General features: G+C 38.4%; 1 protein-coding gene across 1 annotated transcript in view; it reads right to left on the bottom strand.

The window, feature by feature from the left end:
* The window catches only part of LOC150084454 (diacylglycerol kinase theta-like), a 457,615-nt gene that overhangs the window by 312,856 nt on the left and 117,718 nt on the right, over positions 1-27,041 (bottom strand). The window contains exon 4 of the mRNA XM_090376240.1: positions 12,747-12,835. Within this exon, the coding sequence (XP_090232366.1) occupies positions 12,747-12,835 (89 nt within the window). The remainder of the gene's footprint in view (positions 1-12,746; positions 12,836-27,041) is intronic.

Below are 27,041 nucleotides of genomic sequence, written 5' to 3'. Positions count from 1 at the left end.
CGTGCAATATAAACAACAGGCGCTATGGGAAAAATAGGGTTAGGTGCTGACTACCCAAGAATGAACACACATTTGTAACCAAAACATTACCAAGCACAATAAATAATCGTAATAAAATACGTAAGTACTATTACATAATAAGATATTGCTAATGCTTTTGCTTCTATCATAAGCAAGCTTGTTTTTTGTTTGGTTTTCTATCCAAACAGATGACAGCCGTTCCATCTTTTCCAATTCTTTGTGTCTTAATCTAATGGATTTTAATTACACTTTGAGTTGTTCCTACTATGAAAGTAGTTTTTATTTTCTCTGCATTCTTTGTAATTCTCGACGTTGCCTCATTTAGATCTGTAGCACGTGCAATATCACATGATCTTTCATTTCGCTCAAAGCATTTCACAATTTCATATTTTTTCTCTATTGACAGAGGCGGACTGGCTATAAGCCTTACTGGGGAAACCCCTGTGGGGTCAGAGGCCGGTGTGATTTTGACCATAAACCATAGTATGAGGCCACTATAAATTTTCCCGGGTAAGAATTTTTGACTCAGTCCGCCTCTGTTTATCGATATTGCTTTTCTTTTTCTCTCTGAATCTGCAGTGTCGTCACCACGATGCTTCCTTTTCACACCTTAAGTATTTTACTCATTTTTAGGGAATAAAGCACAATTACAAAACGACGAGGCACGCTTATTACACATAAACAAAGCTGCGCGCGTGTAGCAACTGAATAAACAACACCGTAAAGGCAGAGATACACTATTAACACCTCACATTTTACTAAAGCACATTTCTAGGGGTTACTACCATAAAACAATAAAAACAATTTCCAGTTGCATTTCTACTAGTGGAATCTGTTATAAACTGGTAGTAAACTCGATCTAATTGCATTTGGGATTATACCGATAGCTGGAATTTTACATTATTATGGTGAAATGTGTTTCCCCCTTCACTGATATAAAAAACAAATACATTTTCAGAATCTTCTCTTCATTCCTATCGTGTTGCGTTCGGTTGGGGTGATTCTGAGTTCAACTGCCATTTCTTGTATACACAAAGGCGAATCGTGCATAAGTGAATTCGGTTCGCGTTATATAAGATATCGTTCCCCTATTTATAAATCATGTATGATCGAATTCGTGTAGTGTAAACACGTGTTATACTAGGACTGACTGTACTCGTGTCACCCTTTGATCCCCCTTTGTGAATTGGGGATAGATTTGCACATCTCCAGTCTGTGGGAACCTCCCCTGAGTCCAAGGATGCTCTCATAATTATGGCCAAGGGTTTGCTTAGTTGCTTTGCCGCCTCCTTAATATAACTGGATAGATCCCATCCACCCCAGGTGCTTTTCTTATGTTTAACTTCAACAATTTCTCCTCCACTTTGCTCTCAGTTATTACAAAATCATTAAGTATCCTGCTACAATTCGATAACCTTCTGCCATTTCCAAACCTTTATAACTCCTCGTGTGTGAATGTAGATGCAAAATACTCATTCAGTTTGTTTGCTATCTGGGCAGGATCATCAACAGTCGATCCATCAATATCAAGTGGACCGATCAGATTCATCCCCTTCCTTTTAGAGTTTATATAAGTAAAGAAATCCTTGCTGTTTTTCTTAGCATCTTTTGCCAAGGATTTCTAGTAATCTGCCTTCACCTGCCTAACCTCCTTTGTGACCTGATTAAAGACTAGCTTATATCTGCCATAGGCTTCTGAGTCGCTTCATAATTTATATGCATCCCCTGCATTTTTCTTCTCTGTTAAGAGTCTCATTAGTTCATTTGATAACCACTTAGGCCTAAACCATGAACAATATTTCTTAATAGGTATGAAACTTTTAGTAGCTTCCACGATTAATTCCTTGAATGCTTCCCACTTAGAATTTATTGTTGGTAACATCGTCAGTTTATCCCACTGAACAGAATTTAAAAACTATCTGAGACCACTGTACTGACCTTTATGGAAGCAAAAACTCTTTCCTTTACCCCTGATGGTAATTATATCTTTAAGTAAATCCCACATCAGTACACTGTGATCACTGCCACCTAGTGGTTCCTTTATCTGCAAATTCTTAACACATGAATGATCACTGCTGATAACCAGATCAAGAGTATTACTCTCTCTGGTTGCCTCTCGAACATGCTGCTGCAGAAAACAATCATCCAATAAATCCACAAAAGTCTGATTAGTGTGTGAGTGACCAACCCACAAGTTCCAGTCAATATCTGGGAAGTTAAAATCCCCCATTATAAGACATTCTGATTTACTGGCATACTCTATTTCTCTGTATAATTGCTCATTGTACTCACTCGAGTCATTAGGTCTATAACACACTCCTACTCTTATTTTTGCTTTCGCAGTGCTTATGTCACACCAAACTGACTCAACAGTGCACTGTTCATCTGTATCAACTGGGTGCACTTCTTTTGATTTTATGTTTTTCTTAATTAACAGCATAACACCTCCTCCCTTTCTATCCTGTCTATCCTTTCTGTACACACTGTACTCCCCAAATTCCAGTTCTGCATTCCTTATATCTGTGTGACACCACGTCTCTGCTATCCCAACAATATTCGCCTTTGATGTCTTGACCAACACTTCAAATTCATCAAATTTATTTACTATAATTCTAGCATTGGTATACATGCTCCTATTCCTAGTTACCCTAACACATCCCATATACCCACCTATTTCAGGATGACTGCCATTCATTCCTGAAACCCCCAACACCCCTTGCTCCAGGTCGCTACTTATTCTAATAGAAGTTGTGCAAGAATCACCTTCACCTCTGCCTACGGCTACTGTTAAACTATTAGTCCTTGTATCCCCCCAAGCTATCAGTTTTCCATCGCACCTAACACTGCCTCAATAGCATCAGCAAATATTCTTGCACCCTTTCTATTTAAGTGTATCCCATCCCTGTAGAAGCAGTCTCTCCTGTTAACAAGTACAGACCAGGCTGAAAAAAATTCTATCCCTTGAGCCTTGCACAATCTTTCCAGGGCCGAATTGATCGACAAGGCTCTCATCATATACTCCCTCCTATCGTGTCTGGGCAGAATTGCAGACACTTTCAAATTCAACCCTAATTCTCGGCTTTTGTTCAACAGTGACCTGTACTTGTTAAGTAATTCTGCCGGTCTCCTACTCTTAATATCATTAGTGCCAACGTGTACAACTATATCACCTTTTGTGCCCTTAAAAGATGATATCCGCTCTACAACATCATCAACCTTTGTCCCTGGCAGACATACCCTGGTCCTGTTCCACCTATCCTTTTTTACAAAGCATGTTACCTGTTTCCCTGACAATAGAGTCACTAACAACTACTAGTTCCTGTGGGACCAGTGCATTCTGCCTTGGGGGTTGCTGCTGTGTTGCGTGATGACCAAGTGCAAGCTCTGCCGTTGATGTGTGCAGCTGAGAGCTTGATGGGTCCCTCAATTTAGATCTTTCGAGGGCATCTACCCTGTCCTTCAAACTCTCATATAGGCCCATAACAATGCTGAGTTGTCGCCTGATTTCCTTACATCGCGCACACACACAAAGACATCCCCCATGGCAATATCATGTTCCGTTCCAGAGAGTTAGACAAACATTTCACAAGTTGCACATTTTTTTAGGCTGTGATGCGTTGGAGAATCGGCCCCCCTCAGTTCTCCCCCGAGTCACAGCACTCCTGCCACTTTGTGCCCGTTGCTTTGCTGCTCTAGTTTGGGGCATGCTATTTTAAATTAATAAGATTAAAAAAGTAAATTAATTAAATGTCAATACTACGCTATCTAATAGAAACAGTGAAGCATATTAATCTATATAATTATGCATTAGAGCTACCTGGCTACCTCAATGAAAAATTTGAATTCCCTACCACTATATACAAAAACAATGGCTGCAAGATTCGAACGAAAATAACGGTTTTATGTTAATTAAGGAATTGAAACCTATTCCTTTGTTTTTAACAACTGATACCTCTCTCCTCTTTATCCATCTGATCTAGTTCATGGGTGACAATAATGTGTTGAATATTCTAATCACAAGCACTTTTTCTAACACACTGATATAAATAATCATCTAGTTAGTTTAAAAATTTTGTTCCAATCAATAAAGGGCAAATTGAAATCAACCATAATAAGAACACTCGTCCGCAGCCATTTCCATCTGAGTCACAATAGCCTTTGACGAGATATGCAACATTAATCTTATAATAACGATCATTAAATTTACAAAATTACTTTTATAAAAAAAAAATTTACCATATATTACAGAAAAAAATAAGTAAAAGCAAAAAATTTATTTAAATCAAAACTTAATAAAAACTGGTAATCCTTTAGTCTTTAATCCACCCTTAGACAGAAGAGGCTGACTCACACAACAATTAATAATTATGGGCAGCAGTGATCTCAGAATAACAAATAAATTGAATGGTACTGCACTCAAAGCAGTGGAGAATGAAAGAAATTGCACAGTCCAACATGAAGTTCCCTGAGCAGAGGAGATGGGTTGCTGGTACAGCTTATGAGTTTCTTCAATGATATACTGGAATTTTGCCAGCACGGAAAAGAAGGTGATCATCCCATTGTACAAGGCTGCATCTTGAGTGCTGCATACAGATCTGGAAATCTGATTTTAAGAAGGATGTGGATCTGTTGGAACGAGTGCAGAGAAGAGCAATGGGAACAAAAGGGTACTTTAAAGACTTCAGTTCTGCAAATTGCAACACTGGAAAATAGACAGGTGTCTATACTAGGCTAACTAGCAATGGCATGATGTCTGCTTGGATAGGCAAGGAGCCACTAAGGCCATCTACCCATAATCCATCTGGGGGTAGGCAGGCAATTTTAAACACCCATATGAAGATCTGGTTGAAGTATTTAGGCTTAAAATTATTGAATAAACGAAATGCTGATGGCATCCATACTCTTTCTTGGACAACATATACAAGAGAACATAAACTGGAAAAGGATGGCTGCAGGATAGATGTGCGAAAATTATCTTTCAGCCAGAGAGTAAGTGACTATTGAAACAAACTTCCTTCTGTTGTGAAAGAGGATGCCTTGAATAAATTTAAGGTAGCATTCAACAAATTATTAGAGGGAATAGGTAAACAAGGTGATAGTTTCCTTTTTGGCTGTTGCTGTATAAGCTTGTTCCATTGCATCATTCAACGTTTCTGATACTAAATACAGTTATCCGTGATTCTGAGTAAGTGGAAAATATCTCTTTAAAACTGAAAGCAATACCTGAAATGATGAATCCCCCATACATTTCAAAAATGGAAAAATGCATCAATCATACTGCAAAAATGCAGTATGATTGATGACTTTTGAGGTTATGATGAACATCGTGGCGAGATACAATATTCCTTACATTTCGAGGGTACAGCTCTAAAACGGTGTCCGCAGGCTGGCCGCTAGTTAGTACACTGGACCGAACCTATTGTAACTCTCTAGGAGGCTTCCAGATCAGCTAGTGTATATAATCTTGCTACCTCTACTCTGCCAGATAGTGACTGGAGGGAGTCCGAGTAGTGTGAATGCGGGGAGCATTGTCGAGGCCACGTTATGTCAAGGATCTGGGTATATTCTTACCATGTGTACGCTATATCCAAAAATTTCATTACTTCATACAGCATGTTTCACCCACTTTTTTCTTACTATTGAATACACCATGAATTGTCAAACTAATAGAGCAAGCTTATCTGCGAAAAGATCTAAACCTCCCAAGCACTTCCTAATTCATTTTACAAATATATGTGGTCTCAATTCTAATCTCAACGATGTCCATTTCCACTTGCAGTCTGCGACACCCCATGTACTTTTTCTGACAGAATCTCAGTTATCAGTTGATTCAACTACTGCTCATCTCAGATGCCCAAATTATTCGCTGTATGATTCCTTTCGCCTCTAAGGTGGTACTTGTGCATATGTCCATTCTGATATTCCCTGTCAGAGACTTGGCAATTCGGAATCTCCTCTCTTTGATATTCTCTGGCTTAAAATCTTTCTACCTCATTGTGTCAAATTCATCTGTTGTCACTAGCGTTCTCCCAACTCTACTAATCACTTGGAGCTCTTTGACTTCCTCTCTTTGCAACTTGACTTTCTCCAGTCTAACTTTCCTAAGAGTGAGGTAATTTTCCTTGGTGATTTTAATGTTCACAACTCCAGCTGGCTTCCGTTTTCTAGTCACACCGACCCAGCTGGTTGAGATGCTGAGGCTTTTGCAATTGCTAATGACTTTGCACAGATTGTTCATTTACCTACAAGAATACTGGACAATCCTAACCATACAGCCAAAACGCTTGATCTTTTTCTCACAAACAACCCTTCTAAGTACACGGTCGAAGTGAGAGGTCTTTTAGGCACTTCAGATCACAACTTGGTGGTTGTCTCTTCTTCAATGGAGCCTTTATCTTGTGGCTATTCCCAACCTCGTGTTGTTTGGCATTACACGAATGCAAGATGGGATGACTTACGAGATTTCTTTTCTTCTTTTCCTTGGTCGGATTACTGTTTCAAAACTTCTGATGTCAATGTTTGCTCAGATCGTGTCAGTGAAATTATTCTTGCAGGAATGGAATCCTTTATCCCACGCTCCACTTTAAAATCTCGTCCTTTATCTAAACCGTGGTTTTCCAATAAATGTGCTAAGGCTGTTCAAGAGAAGAATGTTGCATATTGTAATTGGCTTGTTTCTAATTCTTCAGTTTCATTTTATGTCTACACCAAAGCTCGCAACAATTGTAAAGTCATTATTAATCAGTCCAAACTAGAGTTTGAACAGGCTAATAGTAGAAAACTTGCATCTTTCCCTAATGGTAGCCGAGCATTCTGGTCTCTTGCAAAGCTATTGGCCGCAACTTTTGCCCATCTCTGCTCCCACCTCTGTCCAAACCAGGTGGTTCTGTTGTCACTTCAGCCAAAGATAAAGCTGACCTGCTAGCATCCCATTTTTCTTCCAACTCATGTATTAATGATCTTGGTAAAACACCTGCCACTATTCCCAAAATGCTCCATTCAATGCCTCCTGTGGTCTTCCGTCAAAAGGATGTCAGAAGGATTTTGACGACTCTTGATGCTAAGAAAGCTCCAGGTCCCAATGGTATTTCTCCACTTGTTCTGAAAACCTGTGCTCCTGAACTTACTCCTATTCTTTGCGACCTTTTTTCACTTTCTTATTCCAAAAGTGTTTTTCCTTCTGCTTGGAAATTTGCTCATATCCAGCCAGTTCCTAAAAAGGGTGAGAAATCCCTCCCATCCAATTATCGTCCCATTGTAATTACTTCTACTCTTTCTAAAGTAATGGAGAAATCAATTAACTGCCAACTCTTAAACTACCTAGAAACCTTCCGTTTGATCAACGATCGCCAATATGGATTCCGTCAGTGTCAATCCACCGGTGATATTCTGGCTTATGTTACCCATTTATGGACAAATTCAAATGGAAAGGTTCGGTGAAACCCAAGTAGTTGCTCTTGACATCTCAAAGGCTTTCGATTGTGTCTGGCATAAAGGTCTTCTAAACAAGCTTCCATCTTATGGTTTGCCAACTGTTTTTAGTAATTGGTTATCCAATTTTCTCTCTGATCGCTCACTGAGGGTGATGATAGATGGCTCTCTGTCTTTAACTTATCCACTAATGCCGGTGTCTCCCAAGGTTTAGTTCATTCCCCCCAATCTTTTCCTCTTGTATATTAATGACCTTCTTCCATTGACTGGAAATCCTATCCATAGTTTTGCTGATGATAGCACATTGCATTCACACTTTCCATTTTGAGAAACCTTGCCCTGCTCAATCAGCTTCAACTTCTTGAAAATCTGCTACCAATTCCTTAAATGCTGATCTTCAGGTAATTCTTCAGTGGGGCAAAGACAACTTAGTTGATTTCAACCCTTCTAAAACTCAATCTTGTCTTATACCTTGCAAAAAGGATTCTTCTACTTCTATGCTTATCTTTAGTGACTCTCCGATTTCTAGGCAAAATGATATTTCTCTTTTGGGGATTACCCTGACTTCTAATCTCTCTTGGCACAAGCACTTTACAAATATTGCTTCCCCTGCATCTAAAAAACTTGGTTTTCTCTTTCGCTCTCAGCGTTACTTTTCTTCCAAACAGCTGCTCACTCTGTATAAATCGCAAATCCACCCTGCCATGGAATATTGTTCCCACATCTGGGGTGGTGCCCCCAAAACTGCTCTCAGGCTTCTTGATTCCATTCAGAAGAGGGCAATTAGGTTAATTAATGATTCATCTCTGAGTCTCTCCACTCGCTGTCTCATAGACGTACTTTTCTGCTGCATGCCTCTTCTACAGATACATAGTTTGGGGCGGTGCCCACAAAACCTTTCTCAGGCTTCTTGATTCCATTCAGAAGAGGGCAGTTAGGTTAATGAATGATTCATCTCTGAGTCTCTCTACTTGCTGTCTCACAGATGTACTGTTTCTGCTGCATTCCTCTTCTATAGATACTTCCATGGGGACTGTTCTTCTGAATTGGCTTCTATAATTCCCGCTCTCTCTCTCTCTCTTTCAAAATAGTCCGAACATGTGCCGCCCCCAGCCAACGTCCATTTACTGTCCAACTTCAAACTCACAGAACCAACTTTTCATCTTCCTCGTTTATTCATTCAATGCCGTTTTCTGGAACAACCTTCCTTCATATGTATTTCCTGAAAATTACAGTCCAGAGAAGTTCAAGTCCAATGTCAACAAATATCTCATTTCGTCTTCTCAACCTCCAACCCAAGCACGGTACTAAGTACTATAGGTTCCAATACCTCTCGTGTTTGGGGTTTACATAAAAAAAAAAAATCACACTGGCTAACTAGCAATGGCATGGTCTGCTTGGATAAGCAAGGGGCCACTATGGCCATCTACCCATAATCCATCTGGGGGGAAGGCAGGCAATTTTAAACACTCATAATCCTAATTCACTTTCTGCTCTCATTCTGGTTTTATAATTTTTTTTCTTACATTTTATATTATTGTGCTTTTTTCTTACATTTTATATTGTTATTGTGTTTTTTTCTTGCATTTCGTTTCTCCCACACATCCATCTTCTTTCTCAACTGGGAGAAAATGCAATGGTGTGTAGTGTACTTACTGTACTAAACATCTAATAATTAAAATTAAGTGGCTAAAGCTCACAGACACTCATTTATTCTGCTGGCATTTGTCTCATTTACTCAGATCTTTCTTACTGCACTGTTTGCCTGGACACTTCGACTTACTATTACTTTTCAGTTAAAGTGCAGCACCCAGCTGCAGATCTTGCAAGCTGTGGGTGGGGGGGGGGAAATGCTGTGTGTGTGTTGTTGTTCTGCTCTAATTCTGGTTTTATAATTTTTTTTCTTACATTTTATATTATTGTGCTTTTTTCTTACATTTTATATTGTTATTGTGTTTTTTTCTTGCATTTCTTTTCTCCCACACGTCCATCTTCTTTCTCAACTGGGAGAAAATGCAATGGTGTGTAGTGTACTTACTGTACTAAACATCTAATAATTAAAATTAAGTGGCTAAAGCTCACAGACACTCATTTATTCTGCTGGCATTTGTCTCATTTACTCAGATCTTTCTTACTGCACTGTTTGCCTGGACACTTCGACTTACTATTACTTTTCAGTTAAAGTGCAGCACCCAGCTGCAGCTCGTACAAGCTGTGGGGGGGAGGATTGCTGTGTGTGTTGTTGTTGTTGTTGTTGTTGTCATTAGTATATAGTTCAGATTGTGTTCGTATTTGTAATAAATATATTGTTAACTATGTATTCTTTCAGCCAATTTCATTCATTCCTTCACTCACTCCAATTTACCACAACACTCATTCACTCTCTCTTGCTCCCTTGCTGGGTCACTCTCCTTATCAAAACTAACATGCATTCCTTTTTACCACAATTCCTATTTCACTCTATCATTCAGTGCCCAGCTCATTCACTCAATAATTCACTCTTTCATTCTACATTGCATCCCCTTGCTGCTTACTAATATTTTTCAGCTAAGCTGCTTCCCTGGCTGCCTTTACATCTCCCTTCCCTACATATTTATTTGTTTGGTATAGGATCCCCAACTAGGAGCAGGGTAATCCTGGGGGCTAGTCAATCCAGCTTAGTAAAATTTGTGTATCTGTTAGGGAGTTGATACAGCTACCCTATCAGTTTAACATGTCATCAACTGGGCATGGTGAGAGACAGGCACTTTTGCAATGGATTGTTGTTTTTCTGTGTAAGGCCTGTCTCTGGATGTTTCTACACATTTCAAAAACTTTTTGTGTGAAGCTTATGAGAAAACTTCATAATTATTTTCTTCTTTTATAAATAAGTGTTCTTGTCCCCTGGGTAGGGGGCCAATTTCTGCTATTAGTTGGGTTCTTGATATGCTATAAATTATACATTCATAGAGAATGTGTACCCAGTCTGCACTTTTGCCACAGGTACAGTCTGGGTCATCAGTCAGCCCTAAGGAGGTTAATTCTCCCTTTAGGGAGCCGTGAGCTGTTAGTATAAATGTTGTGAAAAGTCCAGGGGTGAACCACTTTGGTGGCTTTGGACTAACCATTGCCACCTGTGGCAGAAACCTTTTGGTAACCAGACCTCTGGTTTCCTGTTCCCAATTTGTTTGCCATAACTCATGGCGCTTTGTGGCTATTCTCTTTCTTTCAGCCTTGATGGTGTTGGCTGTGTTAAGGGCTATCCCCAGTTAGTTAGTTAGTTAGTTAGTTATTTGGTTTTTAGAAGCATTAGCAACTAAGGCGATATTGCTCTGGGATATGCAGTGGTCATTCCCTGACCTTTCCGCATCCTCCATATTTGGTGGTGACGGGCTCGAGGCTATCCCCAGAAATTCTGTGGGTATGCCGTTAAGTCTGTAGTACAAGCCTCTTTTGGCTATTTAGCATTAGCATTAGTAGAGGCATGTGATGCAAGAAAGCAAGCTTATGCAGCATCAGCCAAAAGAAAACAAAAAAAAAAAACCCTATTCCCATTTCACCCCTCTGTTTGTTCCAAATACTTGTCCAGCTCAGCCTTAAATTTATTTAGGCTATCAACTTCCACAACAGAAGATGGAAGTCTATTCCACCAACCAACCACCCACTGGCTAAAGGCAAATTTCCTCACGTCTATCCTACATCTGTCTTTTCTCAATTTGAATTTATGCCCTCTCAAGTGATTATTCTGAGCAAGAGGAAGAATCCCATCAGCATTGAGCAGGCTCAAACCATTAAAGGCTTTATACACCTCAATCAGATCACCTCATAGGTGCCTAGTCTCCAGACACTGTAATCTGCAAAACTTAAGCCTTTCTTCGTAAAAGCAACCCTTTGTTCCATTTACTAATCTTGTTGCCCTTCTTTTCACTCATTCCAACAGCTCTATATCCTTCTTAAAATGAGGCCTCCAGACCTATATACAGTACTCAAGGTGTGGCCTGATTATTTCCAAGTATTTCCTGAGTATTTCCAAGTAAAGTGGGAGAGCACCAGCCAGCACCTGCAGTGCCAGTGTGCTCACAGTGTAACATGTTCTGATGACAGTGAGAAGTATTGTTCTCTGAATTTTCTCTAATTTGTTCCTATTTCTGACTGTGGCCGTGGGGGTAAACCACTCACTGGCTACATAGGTGATGTGAGACAAGAATTCTGCTCGGTATGAAAGCTGCAGTGTGGATGAGTCCTGTGGACCCTCCAGTTATAAGCACTAATATTGTCTGATCCTCTACAAAACTTCTTTCTCTTAAAATCTTCCTTTGATCATAAATCTCAAACCCATCCTTTCAGCTGTGGTCCTTCAATATGCCACAGTTGTATATTCTATGAAATACAATAACTTATTAACCTTTTTTGTACTATTATGCATGCCCTCCCCTCCAGGTGCAGAACTGTTGTGGCTATTTATACTGATGTTTCTGGAATTTGGGTATATCTTCCTAGGACTACATAAATTGTAGTTTCAATTTATGTAGTTCTAGGAAGATATACCCAAAGCAAGGCATTTCCATCCTTGGTTTCAATACAGACACAGCACTTAAATTAAACTGACACCCTTCCTGCATTTTAGGTAGAATTCAAAACATGATTATCAATTTTTCTGGATCCACACCCCATACATGCATCTTAACATTCAAGTAAAAAACTTTTAAAAGAAAAGAACAGAAAATTCCATCTTTCATTCATGTTTGGTAGAAATAAAGACAGAAATGTATTTTTTCTATAAAAGTGATACAAAAATAATCAGAACAGTTCATTTCTACTAGAGATCCAAAGTAGGGAAGGAAAGTGGACCTTCCCTCTCCACAAAAATTTATACATAAATGAGGGAGGTGTATAACGTGAGGGAGGTGTATAACATCTTAATTATAATTCCATAAATTATACAATCTTGCAGTGAAGGGGAGGAAAATCAATATAGATCATCTAGTCATTTCCCACCCCAATAAAATATTGGGAATCTGGCCATTGCAGATATCATATTTAGAAAATATATTAAAATGTTAACTATGAGAAAACTTGCAAAAAGCACTTCCTTAGAATCCCTTATAAAAGAAGAAATCAATTTCAATTATTAAAATGATATCTTTCATGAAATCAATTTCAATTATTACAATAATATCTATTAAAATCAAATTAAGTGAAAATAAGGTTATAAAAAGGAATATTATTCTATTTCAAAGTATTTAACATATTTTACGAGTTAATTCGATATCATAAAAAGCTAACATTCAAAATATGCTATGCTGAAAACTTACAAGATCTCTACTTGGAACATACGTTGCACACTCCTTACAGTCAGCAACACCGAAGTCTTGGCACTCAACATGTACACAGTATTCACATACTGCATGAAGGAAAAAAATGTATGAATGTGAAATCTGCTACATAAGATACAAAAATACTATAAAATGTAAAGAAAAAAAAAACTTAACTTTTTTTTTTTTTAATTACATCTATCACAGTTAATTTTCGTTAAAATACTAGATTGCAGTAACGCAAAAATATGTACAAGGAATTCCACTTATTACAGAATAATAGTTTCTAAACTGGAATCAGAAACTTTCTCTGCAACTTTAATGATGGAGTATTTAATGTCATCTAGCATTCCTTTCTCATCTAATGAAGGTCTTGTGATCTGTCATTAAGTTCAAAGCAGTACCATTTTGAACTTAATTTTCACAAACTATGGAAATTACCAAACTTAATCTCCACAAGCTATGGTAGTTCTAAATGCTTACATTTGGAACTACCATAGCTCCCAAATGCTCCACATTTAGGAGTGTAAACAAAGTCCTGCACTGACTGGAACAGAAATGTTCAAAAAAGCCCAAGAGGCTGCTCTAGATAAATTGAAGGCATTTAGTCATGAAGTATGCATTTAACTGACACACACATTCTTTTAAAACTGTTTTAATGCTAGCATGTCAGTCCTCAGAGTGTGATATGCCAGTATCACAACAAAAGCTGATATGTCATTCTGCAGCAGTCAAAGGCTCTGCTTGCACCTTCATGCTTGTGGGACTGTCATTAACCGTGGTTATATCCTCCCATGTGAAAGGTCAAAAAAGTACTATACATGCCTTGTATATTGCAGGCAACCACAGTGTTAACCAATATACATGCAATAAATATGGCTCTATAACACTAGATTAATACTACATAATATATTTGAGTTTTATCACTTGGTTCAATACCCACTTTACTTAGTGGAATGCTGACATAGCCAAATCCACATCTAGAACCAAACTCCAGCTGCCTCACCACAAAGTATGACTCATATCTTTTTAAATTATGATGAAAGACATGGCAACATTTGTTACATTGATGGTACAGCTTTAAAATGGTTTTTGCAGGCTAGTCACTAAATTGTCCACCACAACAAACATATTGGTAATGTTCTAGGAGGCATCTAAATCAGTGAATAAATAAACTCGATGACTGTATTCTTTCAGACATGTCTGGATGGACTCTGAATAATTGTCCAACTCTAACTTTTACCTCACCTACTTCATATAAACTGGAACTTGTTCTTTCATAGCTTAATCCCGATTATTTTGGGGTTAGCTTATCAAGTCCTCCTACCATTTCTCTATACTGGGCAAGTATAGAGAGAAATTAACTTAGTGAGATTTCACATAATTCAGAAACGGGTTCCATCAAGGAGGTGTTCATATCTGACTGCACAATTACTCCCAGGTCTTTTTCATTTTCTACCACCTTAAGTGTAGTACCACACAGTTGGTACGTTTCTCTGGGGATACTTCTACCCATATGCAGTACTTTGCATTTGTCAAGGTTAAACTTCAGTTGCCACTTCTTAGCCCATCTGCCCAAATTATCTAGATCCTGTTGCAGTAGCACACTGCCATTACTGTCACTAACAACCCTGCCAACCTTTGTATCAACTGCAAACTTCGACATTAAGCCTGATATACCTTAATCAATATCATTGATAAATATACAAAACAACAGTGGACTCAACACCGAACCCTGTGGGACTCCACTAATAACAGTAGTCCACAAAGAACAGCACCCATTGATTACCACCCTCTGTCTTCTCCCACTTAACCATTCTTTTACCCATTGTAGCAACTTACCCTTAATACCATTCTGCTCCAATTTGTACAATAGTCTTCCATGTGCAACAGTGTCAAAAGCTTTCCTGAAATCCAAATATATGATATCAAAATTATTTTTTGCATCCAGTTCCTTTGTAACCACATCATAATATCCTATCAAATTTGTTAGACAAGACTTTCCCTTAACAAACCCAGGCTGTGTCTGAATTATTGCTGCAGTCTTGTCTAGATGATCCTGCAATGCATCTTTAACCAGTGACTCCATTATTTTACCCGGAACAGAAGTTAAACTGACTGGTCTGTAATTACTCGTGTAACCCTTTGATCCCCCTTTGTGAATTGGAGATACATTTGCACATCTCCAGCCCGTGGGAACTTCCCCTGAGTCCATGGATGCACTCATAATTATGGCTAAGGGTTTGCTTACTTCCTTTGCTGCCTCCTTTAATATAACTGGATAGATCCCATTCACCCTTAATGGATGAGATCTATCCAGTTATATTAAAGGAGGTGGCAAAGCAACTAAGCAAACCCTTAGCCATAATTATGAGTGCATTCATGGACTCAGGGGAGGTACCCATAGATTGGAGATGTGCAAATGTAACCCCAATTCCCAAAGGAGGATCAAAGGCTGACACAAGTAATTATAGACCTGTGAGTTTAACTTCTGTTCCAGGAAAATTAATGGAGGCACTGATTAAAGAAGCACTGCAGGATCATCTAGACAAGACTTCAGTTATAGCTCAGACACAGCATGGTTTTGTTAAGGGAAAGTCTTGCCTGACCAATTTGATTGAATACTATGATGCAGTCACAAAAGAACTGGATGCAGGGAATAACTTTGATATTATATATTTTGATCTTAGAAAGGATTTTGATACTGTTGCACATGGAACACTGCTGCACAAATTGGAGCAGTGTGGCATTGGAGGCAAATTGCTACTACGGAAAAAGGGATGGTTGAGGGGGAGAAGACAGAGAGTGGTAATCAATGGACACTGCTCATCGTGGACTAATGCTATCAGTGGAGTCCCTCAGGGTTCATTGTTGGGTCCTTTATTATTTTCGGTATTTATAGATAATATTGATGATGGTATATCAAGCTTAATGTCCAAGTTTGCAGACGATACCAAGGTTGACAGGGTTGTTAAGGACACTACTGATGCTATGCTGCTGCAACAGGATCTGGAAAGGTTGAGCAGATGGGCTGAGAGGTGGCAAATGAACTTTAACATTGACAAATGTAAAGTACTACATATGGTAAACAGCAACCCCAGAGCAACGTATCAACTCTGTGGTACTGCACTGACAGTGGTAGAGAATGAAAAGGACCTGGTGGTAATTGTGCAGGCATATATGAAGTTCTCTGAGCAGTGCAGATGGGCTGCAAGAGTAACTCATGGTGTCTTGTCAATGATATAAAGAAATTTTTCTAGCAGGAATAAGGAGGTGATTATTCCCTTGTATAAGGCAATGGTCAGGCCACACCTTGAGTACTGTATACAGGTCTGGAGGCCTCATTTCAAGAAGGATGTACAGCTGCTGGAACGAGTACAGAGAAGGGCAACAAGATTAGTGAATGGAACTAAGGGTTGCTCTTACAAAGAACGGCTTAAGTTTTGCAAATTACAATGTCTGGATACTAGGCACTGGCGAGGTGGTCTGATAGAGGTGTATAAAGCCATGAATGGTTTGAGCATGCTCAATGCCGATGGGATACTTCCTCTTGCTCAGAATAATCACATGAGAGGGCATAAATTCAGATTGAGGAAAGACAGATGTGCGGAAATTTGCCTTTAGCCAGCGGGTAGTTGGTTGGTGGAACAGACCTCCATCCCTTGTTGTGGAAGTTGATAGCCTAAATAAATTTAAGGCTCAGCTGGACAGGTATTTCGAACGAACAGAGGGGTGAAGTGGAAATTTTTTTTTTTTTTTATTTGGCTGATGCTGCATAAGCTTGCTTTCTTGCATCATATGCCTCTACTAATGCTAATGACATTCTTGCCACTAGTGCTTTTTCTAACACACTGATACAAGTAATCATCTTGTTGATTAAAAAAATTTGTTCTCCATCATGAGTTTCTATCCCACTTGTTCCAGTCAATAAAAGGCAAACTGAAATCAGCCATAAGACAGTCACAAGCCCATTCCATTTGCATGTAGAAGCTATTATCATAACCTTCACAAGCCATATTTGAAATATTCATTTTTATAATGTCATCCATTTTTTTGACTCTTATCTGGAACTAATTTGCTTGTAGACAGACTTGGTGAATGACCGTGATTATACTCTCCACTTGGTGTGTCATACTGAAGTGTTCTCAACTGTACTTCACACCTTTCCTCAGGACTATCTGCCCATGACTAGATGGTGTGAAATAAAAATTAAAAATAGTTATACAGAAAAACAACAACATCGCTCCAGGACTAACTCACAACACAAAGCATTTCTGAGACTCACATCTACTATAAATCTGTATTTCTAAGAGGGGGAAAAAAGCTAAATATTGACTCTACATTTGCTTTGATATATTCATTATTCAGTTGCCTAGTAATTTTTGTAAATGACAGGACTCGTCTGTGAATAATTACTGTAAACACCCAGTTTCACCCCTCAGCTGGAGATGCAATAAAAGAGTATTTCATTGGAACACTAGTTACAAATATCTACCTCTGGAGGGGAATACAGTTACCATTCATCAACTGTGGTAGGATTAATGAAAGAGGAGATGGTTGCTGAGGTGCAGTTGTTGAAGTGCACTGTTCACTTCATAAGTAGAAGCAGGAGTGATTCCAGGAATAACTGGATTTTGGGGGTTTCACAAGGAATTATAATGTTTCAAATGCAACAGCAGCACTTGTTTGTTGGACTAATGTCATACAGGTTAAAAGATTTCTATCTTGTGACTGTATGTTACAACTGTCAGGGTTTTGGGCATACTACCAAAACATGTAGACGACGAGATCCTATATGCAGCCATTGTGCTGGGGAAAAACATATAAAAATTGCAAAGACATTAACAAAGGGGCTGCGTGTTCGAACTGTATTGCTAGAAATCACGTGGGAGACCATTCTGTTTGTGATAAAAAGTGTCCAGAATATCAAAGAGTACTTAAACTAATTAAACTTCATACAGCTGATTCCTTTCGTACATAACTATGGTCAATAGTCTGAATTACTGTAACTCAAATCAGTACACTTACTATATAAGTTTGTTTAAAGGTTTGAAAATAATGCAGCTGAATGCGCAGCATTCTCGATCTGTTGCAGATGAAATAAAAATTGTATGTCAATGAGAAATAATAATGTATTAGAATATGAAATGCACAAGGCATAATTTCTTATGGGTTTAGGCAATTAACTATATGATATTGGTGTGGATATACCATAGTTTACCCATAAATTTGAACTACATATGTAGTGTAAAAGGCATCGTTCTAATAGTATCTCATATTGTGGGTGCCTTCACAATGAGATAGCTGGTATTGCACTACTAAACAATGCTTTTACACTACATATGTGGTTCAAATTTATGGGTAAACTATGGTGTATCTATACCAATATTATATAGTTAATTACCTAAACCCATAAGAAATTATGCCTTTTGCATTTCATCTTCTAATACATTATTATTTATACACCATTTTACATTTCTCATATTGGGGAAATAACTTCGCAACTGTGATGGCATGTTGCATTATCAGGGTACCTGTCCACTCACTGATGATGAAGCCAAAAAGCTTTGAAACAATCATCTGTATGGTGATATGCACTGAAAATGAATAACAGTAGTCTTCTCTATTAGAGAAGTGTGATTTATTTGAAGAAGTGCAATACCAGCTATCTCGTTGTGAAGGCACCCACAATATGAGATACTATTAAAATGATGCCTTTTACACTACATACGTAGTTCAAATTTATGGGTAAACTATGGTGTATCTACACCAATATTATATAGTCAACGAGAAAATATCGATGTTGCTTCTTATGTGAATAATAAAATAGTTTGGTTATCCCCTTTCCTGTAGGGTCATATATAATCTTGCCATTGTTCGTAAGAACAATGGCCATTGTTCTTACGAAGTGGACTGAGCCTTTCAAAAGACCCTCTGCTAGTTAATCTGCAGTGGTGTAAAATCCAGAACTGTTGTTTAAATTTGGGAATGTTGTTAGGAATGCCTGTTGCTTAAATTAGGAATCTACTAAGTAGATCTTTAAAATTTGCTCTTTGAATGAATTGTAATTGAATTCTGAAGAATTTTAACTAAAGTTCACGGATACATTTAGTCTAAAATTATTTCAGATAGCAATAATTCTGTGTTGTATATCTCATACTTTGTATATTCATATTTTGTATATTTTTTATTCTTTAATCTCAAAAGAAATTCTGTATACTTATTCTTAATTACAATGGCTCTGCAAGTGCATATTATTTGCCAATTGTGCAAAAAGAAATGCAAAGACTTCCTTCAATGCAATGCGGACTTGTGTGCTGCATCAAATGCATAGATATGTCAACTGCCAACTGGAAAAAGATGTCATAGGCAGCAATCGACTCGTGGAAGGGCCCTTGTTGTATAAATCACAGGCAATCAAAGAAAAATCAGACAAAACATGAAAATAACTTAGGCTCCAGCCCAGCTGATCCCTCAAGCCCTCCCGACGATGAACCTCAGTGTTTCAACTGTCCCTCATCGTCAATGGATACTCAGCAGAGTGGGCTATCCGAGGCCATATCTCATGACGTGGCATCAGAGGAGACAAATCGCTCCCTCTCTAACCATCTTAACCAAGAAGTTTCACAAGATGAAAATCCAAATGAGCTGACCACAAAACTCATTTTTCAAATCTTGGACACTCACAAATCCATGATGGTCTCTGTTCTTGATGAAACTAAAAAAATCAGATTGGAAAATGTGCAGTTGTGTGAATTTAATTATATTTTATTAAAGAAACTTTCGGATTTGACAGATCTTATTCGAAACTCCAGCAGGTCATTAAGTCCTACATACAATTGGAGGAAACCCATGGAAAATTTCACATTCCAGCCAACCCATGCTCCTGTTGCAGAAGCCACTTACGCATCTATTATAAAGTGACCTCCGTACCCTCCAGTATATGCTCCTATCCCCAGTCAGTCTCAGAAAACATCTACGGATGTCAATCGAACTGCAAATCCACTCCTAGAAGATGTCATTTCCTCTAGGCAGCGGACAGATCTCATCGGAAGACAGCGGAATCTATCTGCCTCTAATCACACAGGCAGACGTCGACATCCTCCTCCTGTTGTGGGAACAGCCACCAACTCTACAATCAGAGCAATCCCCAGAACCAAAAGTTCGACCAAGGGTATTTTTGTCTCGAGACTCGAACCCCAACTCTGCAATAGAGAAGTAGAGCAGCACATCAGAACACAGCTGCAGATAGAAACAATGGCAATAAAAATGATTTCTAAACACGAGTCGTACAGCTCTTTCTACATTCAATGCCAGCAAACAGACTTTACGAATTACTGAAGGACCACTGTTGGCCTGTGGGAACTATCATTTGGCCTTTCTACGGATGACCCCCTGTCCCTGGCCCTAGGTTACCAGCTAGTGACTTAGCTATCAAAACAAGTGAGCATGAATGACAATTCATGCATTTTTCAGGAATCTCTACAGGAAATAATGTCTACAAATGATTCATCTGTCTCTTCAGCCTACCAGAATTTCAATGACACTAACTCTTGTGAAAATATCTTTCTACCCTGTCACTTGCCAACAATTAAGCCAAACAACTTATGCCTTACTGCAGCATCAAAATATGCAATTACTGTATTTTATATGAATGCACGCAGTCTTGTAAAACATAATGATGAAATCCTCGATCAACTGACATCATGGAATCTGCATCCAGACTTGATGGTTTTTACTGAAACCTGGTTCTCTCCTGAGGTTTCAATCCAAATTCCAGACTACTTTCTTTTTCAAAGTTGCAGAGGTGATTCAAAAGGTGGTGGAGTTGCTATTTATGTTCATAATCATCTGCGATGCTCTGCCTTTCCTATCTCAAATCTGCCTGATCAAGCTTGTGAACTCACTTTTATCCACATTGCCTCTTTGGTGATCGGGTGTCTATACCGACCTCCCTCAGCTTCAGTTAACAGCTTCCTTGTAACTCTTGACAACACTCTATCTTATTTCACAAGCAAATCCCTAAGCCTTCTACTGATTGGTGACTTTTATATTAACATTCTTCAAAGCTCATCCTCTCAGGTGCAAGACCTCCTAGATGTCATTACTTCAAATGGTTTCTCTGTTCTTACTGATGGAGATATCCAGAGTAGAATGGGAGAGTCCCACAATTCCCTTCTTGACTTTGCAATTGGGGAATACTCTCTCACGTATGCAATACTTAATACAACTATTTCCGATCATCGTCCCATCTTAATGAAATAAAAAAAAATCGAAAATGAAATAAATGAAGCAGAGATCATGCACACTTTCAAATCTGTCACTCCAGACTCTCTCAATCAGCTTTGTCACGACCTGCAGCAGTCAACGTGGGATGGAGTGCTTGCTACAAGTGATCCTGAAATTGCAACGAACAGCTTTTTTAAGCATATCCTAAATAGCTATGAAAAATATGTGTCATATATCAGGAGCCCAGGGAATAAAAAGGCCACCAGGCCAAGAGGGAAAATATGCCCGTTCATCTCAAACAAGATTTTTAATATGTTAAAGAAAAGAGACAACTTTGCAAGAATTGTTAGAGCAACAGGAATCGATGCAGATAAAATTAAATACACAACGTACAGAAACAAAGTCACTGACTGCATTCAGTCAGAGAAAAGAAAATACTATAGTTCTCAACTAACAGGTAAAATAACAATCAAGAAAAAATGGACAGTTTTGGAGATGTAGTTGAAAACGAGGTACTCATTTCAGATTAGCATTAGCATTAGTAGAGGCATTTGATGCAAGAAAGCAAGCTTATGCAGCATCAGCCAAAAAAAAAAATAAAGTAAAATAAATAAATAAAAAATAACCACTTCCACTTCACCCCTCTGTTCGTTCAAAATACCTGTCCAGCTGAGCCTTAAACTTATTTAGGCTATCAACTTCCACGACAAGGGATGGAAATCTGTTCCACCTACCAACCACCCGCTGGCTAAAGGCAAATTTCCGCACATCTATCCTACATCTATCTTTCCTCAATTTGAACTTATGCCCTCTCAGGTGATTATTCTGAGCAAGAGGAAGAATCCCATCAGCATTGAGCATGCTCAAACCATTCAAGACTTTGTACACCTCTATCAGATCACCTCACTGGTGCCTAGTCTCCAGACACTGTAATTCGCAGTGTCTGGAGACTAGCTAAAAGATGACGCAGATGACGAGCTAAAAGCTACTGCCTTCTGTAACCACTTTAATTCAAGTGTGAATAACCTCTTTCAAGACAAACATGACTTCAGAGACAATGAAATGAGAGAATCTGCCAAGTACTCACTCAGTCAGAAACTCTTTTTTTTCTCATTCCTCTCTCCGATCAAGAGATTTTAGAAGCAGAGAATCAATTGAAAGAAAAGGGAGCCCCTGGCTTTGATGAAATATCTCCGTCTCTGCTGAAAAAGGTTCTTAGCTCAATTCTTATGCCACTGAAGCATATATTCAATCTGGTAAATTCCCTTCTCAATTCAAAAAAGCAATAATCATTCCTGTTCCAAAGGGAAACCATTGTAACTCCATCAACAACTTTCGACCAATAGCTCTACTCTCAGTTTTTGCAAAATTGCTCGAAAAAATTTTTCATAGCAGACTCGTGGGTTTTCTTGAAGAAAATCAGCTCATCCATCAACAACAGTATGCTTATCGCTCTAAAAGATCCACTGATCTTGCAATTGTTGACTTCTGCTCAAGGATCATTGATAGTCTTGAAAAGGGTCACTATGCTATAGCACTGTTTCTTGACTTATCTAAAGCTTTTGATTGCATAAACTACGCCATTCTACTTAAAAAACTCAATAACCTTGGCTTGAGAGGGAAAATTAACCTTCTCCTTGAAAACTGCCTTACCGATCGGCCGTTTGTTGTAAGAACAAATCAATTATACTCTGACATCTGTTATTTCTCCAGGGGAGTACCTCAAGGCTCACTTCTTGGACCTATCCTATTTGTTCTTTACATCGATGAATTTCTCTCTCTTCTTCCATTTTCTCACCTAGTAGCATGTGACGATGATATTTCCATCCTAATCACAGATAAAGACCCTAATGAGCTCTAACTCAAAATCTCTGCCTTGCTTTCTGTGATGCATAATTGGCTTCAAAAGAATCAGCTTATACTGAATTCAGAAAAATCAAAATATATGGTGTTTAGAACGAAAAACAAACCACTAAATATTGATTTAGACGTAACATTACAAAGAAAAACAACTTGAAAGGGTGAATGAAACCAAGTTTTTCGGAATCTGGCTAGATGATAAGTTAAGTTGGGCAAAACAAATGATAACCCTATGAAAGAAAACTTCGTCACTAGTAGGAATACTCGCCAGGGCCTCTGCCTGGGTGTCTCCTTCTCTTCTCAGACAAGTATTCCTTTCTTTAATTCAGCTGCACCTCACCTATGGAATCATCTCATGGGGTACCACCAGCCAAGAAAACCTTGCGAGAATCAACTCCATTCTCAATCGATGCATTCGTTCAATTTTGGGCCTTCCCTGGAACGCATCAGTTAGTTCGAGATACAAGGAAGTGAGACTCCTAAGCATCTACAAGCTATTGTAGAAAGCCAAGGCGATCCTTGTTTACAATGCTATGAAGACAGCAGACTTTCCCCGTCTCTTCAGATCCTCTTTCATAACCACAGACCAAGAAGAAATATCATACAATCTAAGAAATGAAGCCAACCTGAATATTCCACTTTTCAGAAAAGCCATAGGTCAGAAAAGCATAAAATACAGAGGTGCTAAAACCTGGGACAAACTTCCTGCAAAAATCAAAAATGTCACTTCACTAAATCAATTCAAGAAACTACTAATTGAACACACCACCAGGGATGTCTGATTAAAATTACTTTCCGCTCAACTCCTGAATTTTAAAAACACCAACATGGAAATAATGTACAAATGTTAAAGGACGCAGTTGGCAAATAGTTTGTAAATTTCTGTGCATGTATCTTATCATTTTTCTTTTCTCTCCTCATTTAATTGTAAAAATGTTCACAATGATGTTATAAGTAGTGATGCTTTTTGAAGTCTTCTGTAAAGAAATGTACAAAAAAACTCCAATTTATTTAAGTCTTTCCTGTTGAACATTACCTGTACAATTTCAGAACTGTACATTTTTCAATTGTATATTTGTATATTCATAATTTTTTAAGGGAACACCCCCTAAAAAGCCATTGGCTTATGTGTTCTCCCTCCCTTTTTGATGTTATCTCCCAAAAAAGTGTAACATAAAATAGGGATAAATAAATTATTATTATTAACATTTGTCCACAAAGAGCAGTGTTCACTGATTACCACTCTCTGTAGTCTCCCGCTCCACCATCCCTTTATCCATTGTAGCAACTTACCCTTAATGCCTTACCTCTCCAATTTTTACAGTAGTCTTTCATGTGCAACAGTATCAAAAGCTTTTCTGAAATCCAAGTATATGATATCAAAATTATTTTTGGCATTCAGTTCCTATTTGTGACCACATCATAGTATCCAATCAAATTGGTCAGACAAGACCTCCCTTTAACAAACCCATCTTGTGTCTTAACTATTACTGCAGTTTGTCTAGATGATTCTGCAATGCTTCTTTAACCAGTGACTCCATTATTTTCCCCGGAACACAAGTTAAACTAACACGTCTATAGTTACCTGTGTCACCTTTTGAACCCCCTTTGTGAATTGGTAATACATTTGCACACCTCTAGTCCATGGGGACCTCCCCTGAGTCAAAAGGGAACTCTCATAATTATGACTAAGGGTTTGCTTACGTCCTTTGATGCCTCCTTTAATATAACTGGATAGATCCCGTCCACCTCAGGTGTCTTTCCTATGTTTAACTTCAACAATTTCTCCTCCACTTTGCTCTCAGTTATTACAAAATCACTTAGCTTTCTGTTAGCGTTTGATAAACTTCTGGGCACTCCCCTCATTGAATAACTCCTCAATTATCAGCTACCTGGGCATGATCATCAATATTCAACCCATCTATGTTAAGTGGTAAAATCTGATTCATTCCTTTCCTTCTAGAGTTTACACAAGTAAAGAACTCTTTGCTGTTTTTTCTTTGCATCCTTTGCCAAAGATTGCTTGTAATCTGCTTTTGCCTGCCTAACCTCCTTTGTGACTTGATTTCAGACTAGTTTATACCTGCCATAGGCTTCTGTGTCACCTGATACTTTACATGCATCCCATACATTTTTCTTCTCTGCCACGAGCCTCATTAATTCATCTGACATCCATTTAAGCCTAAACCTTAAACAGTATTTCTTAGTTGGAATGAAAAGCCTAGTAGCCTCCAAAATTAAGTCCCTGAAGGCTTCCCATTTAGAATTCAACATTGGTAACATCATCGGTTGATCCCACTGTACAGAATTTAAAAACTGTCTGAGACCCCTGTAGTCACCTTTACAAAAGCAAAAGTCCTTCCCTTTAGCTTGATAATAGTTACATTTTTAAGTAATTCCCACATCAGTACATTGTGATCACTGTCACTCAGTGGTTCTTTTATCTGTAAATTCTTAATACATGAATAATCCAGAACTCACTCAGTGGTTCTTTTATCTGCAAATTCTTAATGCATGAATAAACCAGAACTCTCTCTGGTTGCTTCACAGGATGTTGGTACTCTGTTTCCTTAACAGGTGGGTGTCCACTTCTGCTCTTGCCAACTGCGTTGGCAAGAAGCCTTAGTTGTTGTTTTTCTTGGATTTGATCTGACAATAACACCTTCTTCCAGCTTGATTTTGCTGGTTAATATGAGTAACTTCTGTTGAGCTCTCTGACTGCTGGTAAATGGCTGTTCGTTGAACTCTTTATCTTTTGGAGAATACCAGTGATGATCAATCTCTAGGATGTGATGCTTGTGCTCATCTGTGGACAGTATCTCTTCATCGGTTTCTGCTGTAACCTACTTGCCAGGTTGTTGTTTGCTTGTTTGTTATTTGGTTTTTAGGAGCATTAGCAACTAAGGCCATATTGCTCCGGGGATATGCAGTGGTCATTCCCTGACCTTTCTGCATCCTCCATATTTGGTGGGCACAGGCTCGAACCCCGGTCTAATCAAGAAGCATGTGCTATGCACTGCTGCTCCTGCCCACCTGGCTATGGAGGCGCCCCAGATTGTTGTGCTGTAGCTGAGGGGATGACCATTGCACAGAATAGTTGATTTGTAATGTGAATGTGAAATTTGTATTGTTAATAATTGTATACTGTACTATACTATTTCTATATGTATGGTTTGTTTGTTTGTTTGTTTCGGGATTTATTGGGCGCATCAGCAACTATGGCCATAGTGCGCCATATATGTATGGTGGATTTGCCAGATTTTTTTTTTGGCTAGGGGCCGCTTTACTAAATAAATGAAAGGAAAATAAATGTGGTACATTAGTTACAAAGTAAATTTTTGTAAATAACAGGCACATAATATACTTTTGTTGACTAGAAATGACACTTAGGATTACAAAAACTGCTATGGGCTAAACTAAAGAAAAATATACATGAACTATGAAGAAATCACGTATCTTCACTTTGGTGCTATGATAGGCGGGACAGTTTGGTTTTGATTTAGTTTTCTCAAAACATGATAAATTCTAGAGCATCAGAAATAAAGACACAATAATATCAGTGAAATTTTCCAATTAGCTAATAAATATTTCACTAAAAACTAAGTATATGAAGATCCACCATTTTGGATGCAACACCCAAGTTACCCCCCCCCCAGTTGTGAATTGCAGCCTTATACAATGGGATAATCACCTCTTTATTCCTGATAACAAGGTTCCTGTACATCACTGACAAAACCCCATGATCTGTCCTGGCAGACAGTCAGCATTACTCAGAGAACTTCACATTTAACTGCACAATAACCCCAGGTCTTTTTCATTTTCCACTATGCTGAGTGTAGTACCATACAGTTGATACATTACTCTGGGATTACTGTTACCCATATTCAGTACCTTGCACAAGTGAATGTTAAACTTCAATTGCATTTCTTAGCTCATCTGCCTAATTTTTCTAATATCTTGGTGCAGTAACATACCACCTGCAAACTTAGACATTAAGCTTGATGTACTTCATCAATATTATTAATAAATATTGAAAATAATAATGCAACCAGCACTGAACCCTGAGGAACTCCACTGATAATATTAGTCCACAAAGAGCAGTGCCTACTGATAACCACTCTCTGCCTGGATCTTTCTGATATAAGGAATATTTCTCATATCAGCAACATGCCCTTAATGTCACACTGCTCTAATTTATACAGCAGA

This window comes from Mastigoproctus giganteus, chromosome 6 (assembly GCF_048544385.1).
Source record: "Mastigoproctus giganteus isolate SK-2022 chromosome 6, ASM4854438v1, whole genome shotgun sequence".
Classification (NCBI taxonomy): domain Eukaryota; kingdom Metazoa; phylum Arthropoda; class Arachnida; order Uropygi; family Thelyphonidae; genus Mastigoproctus; species Mastigoproctus giganteus.
The sequence above is the reverse complement of the archived record's forward strand: the minus strand, read 5'-3'. Positions and strand labels throughout refer to the sequence as shown.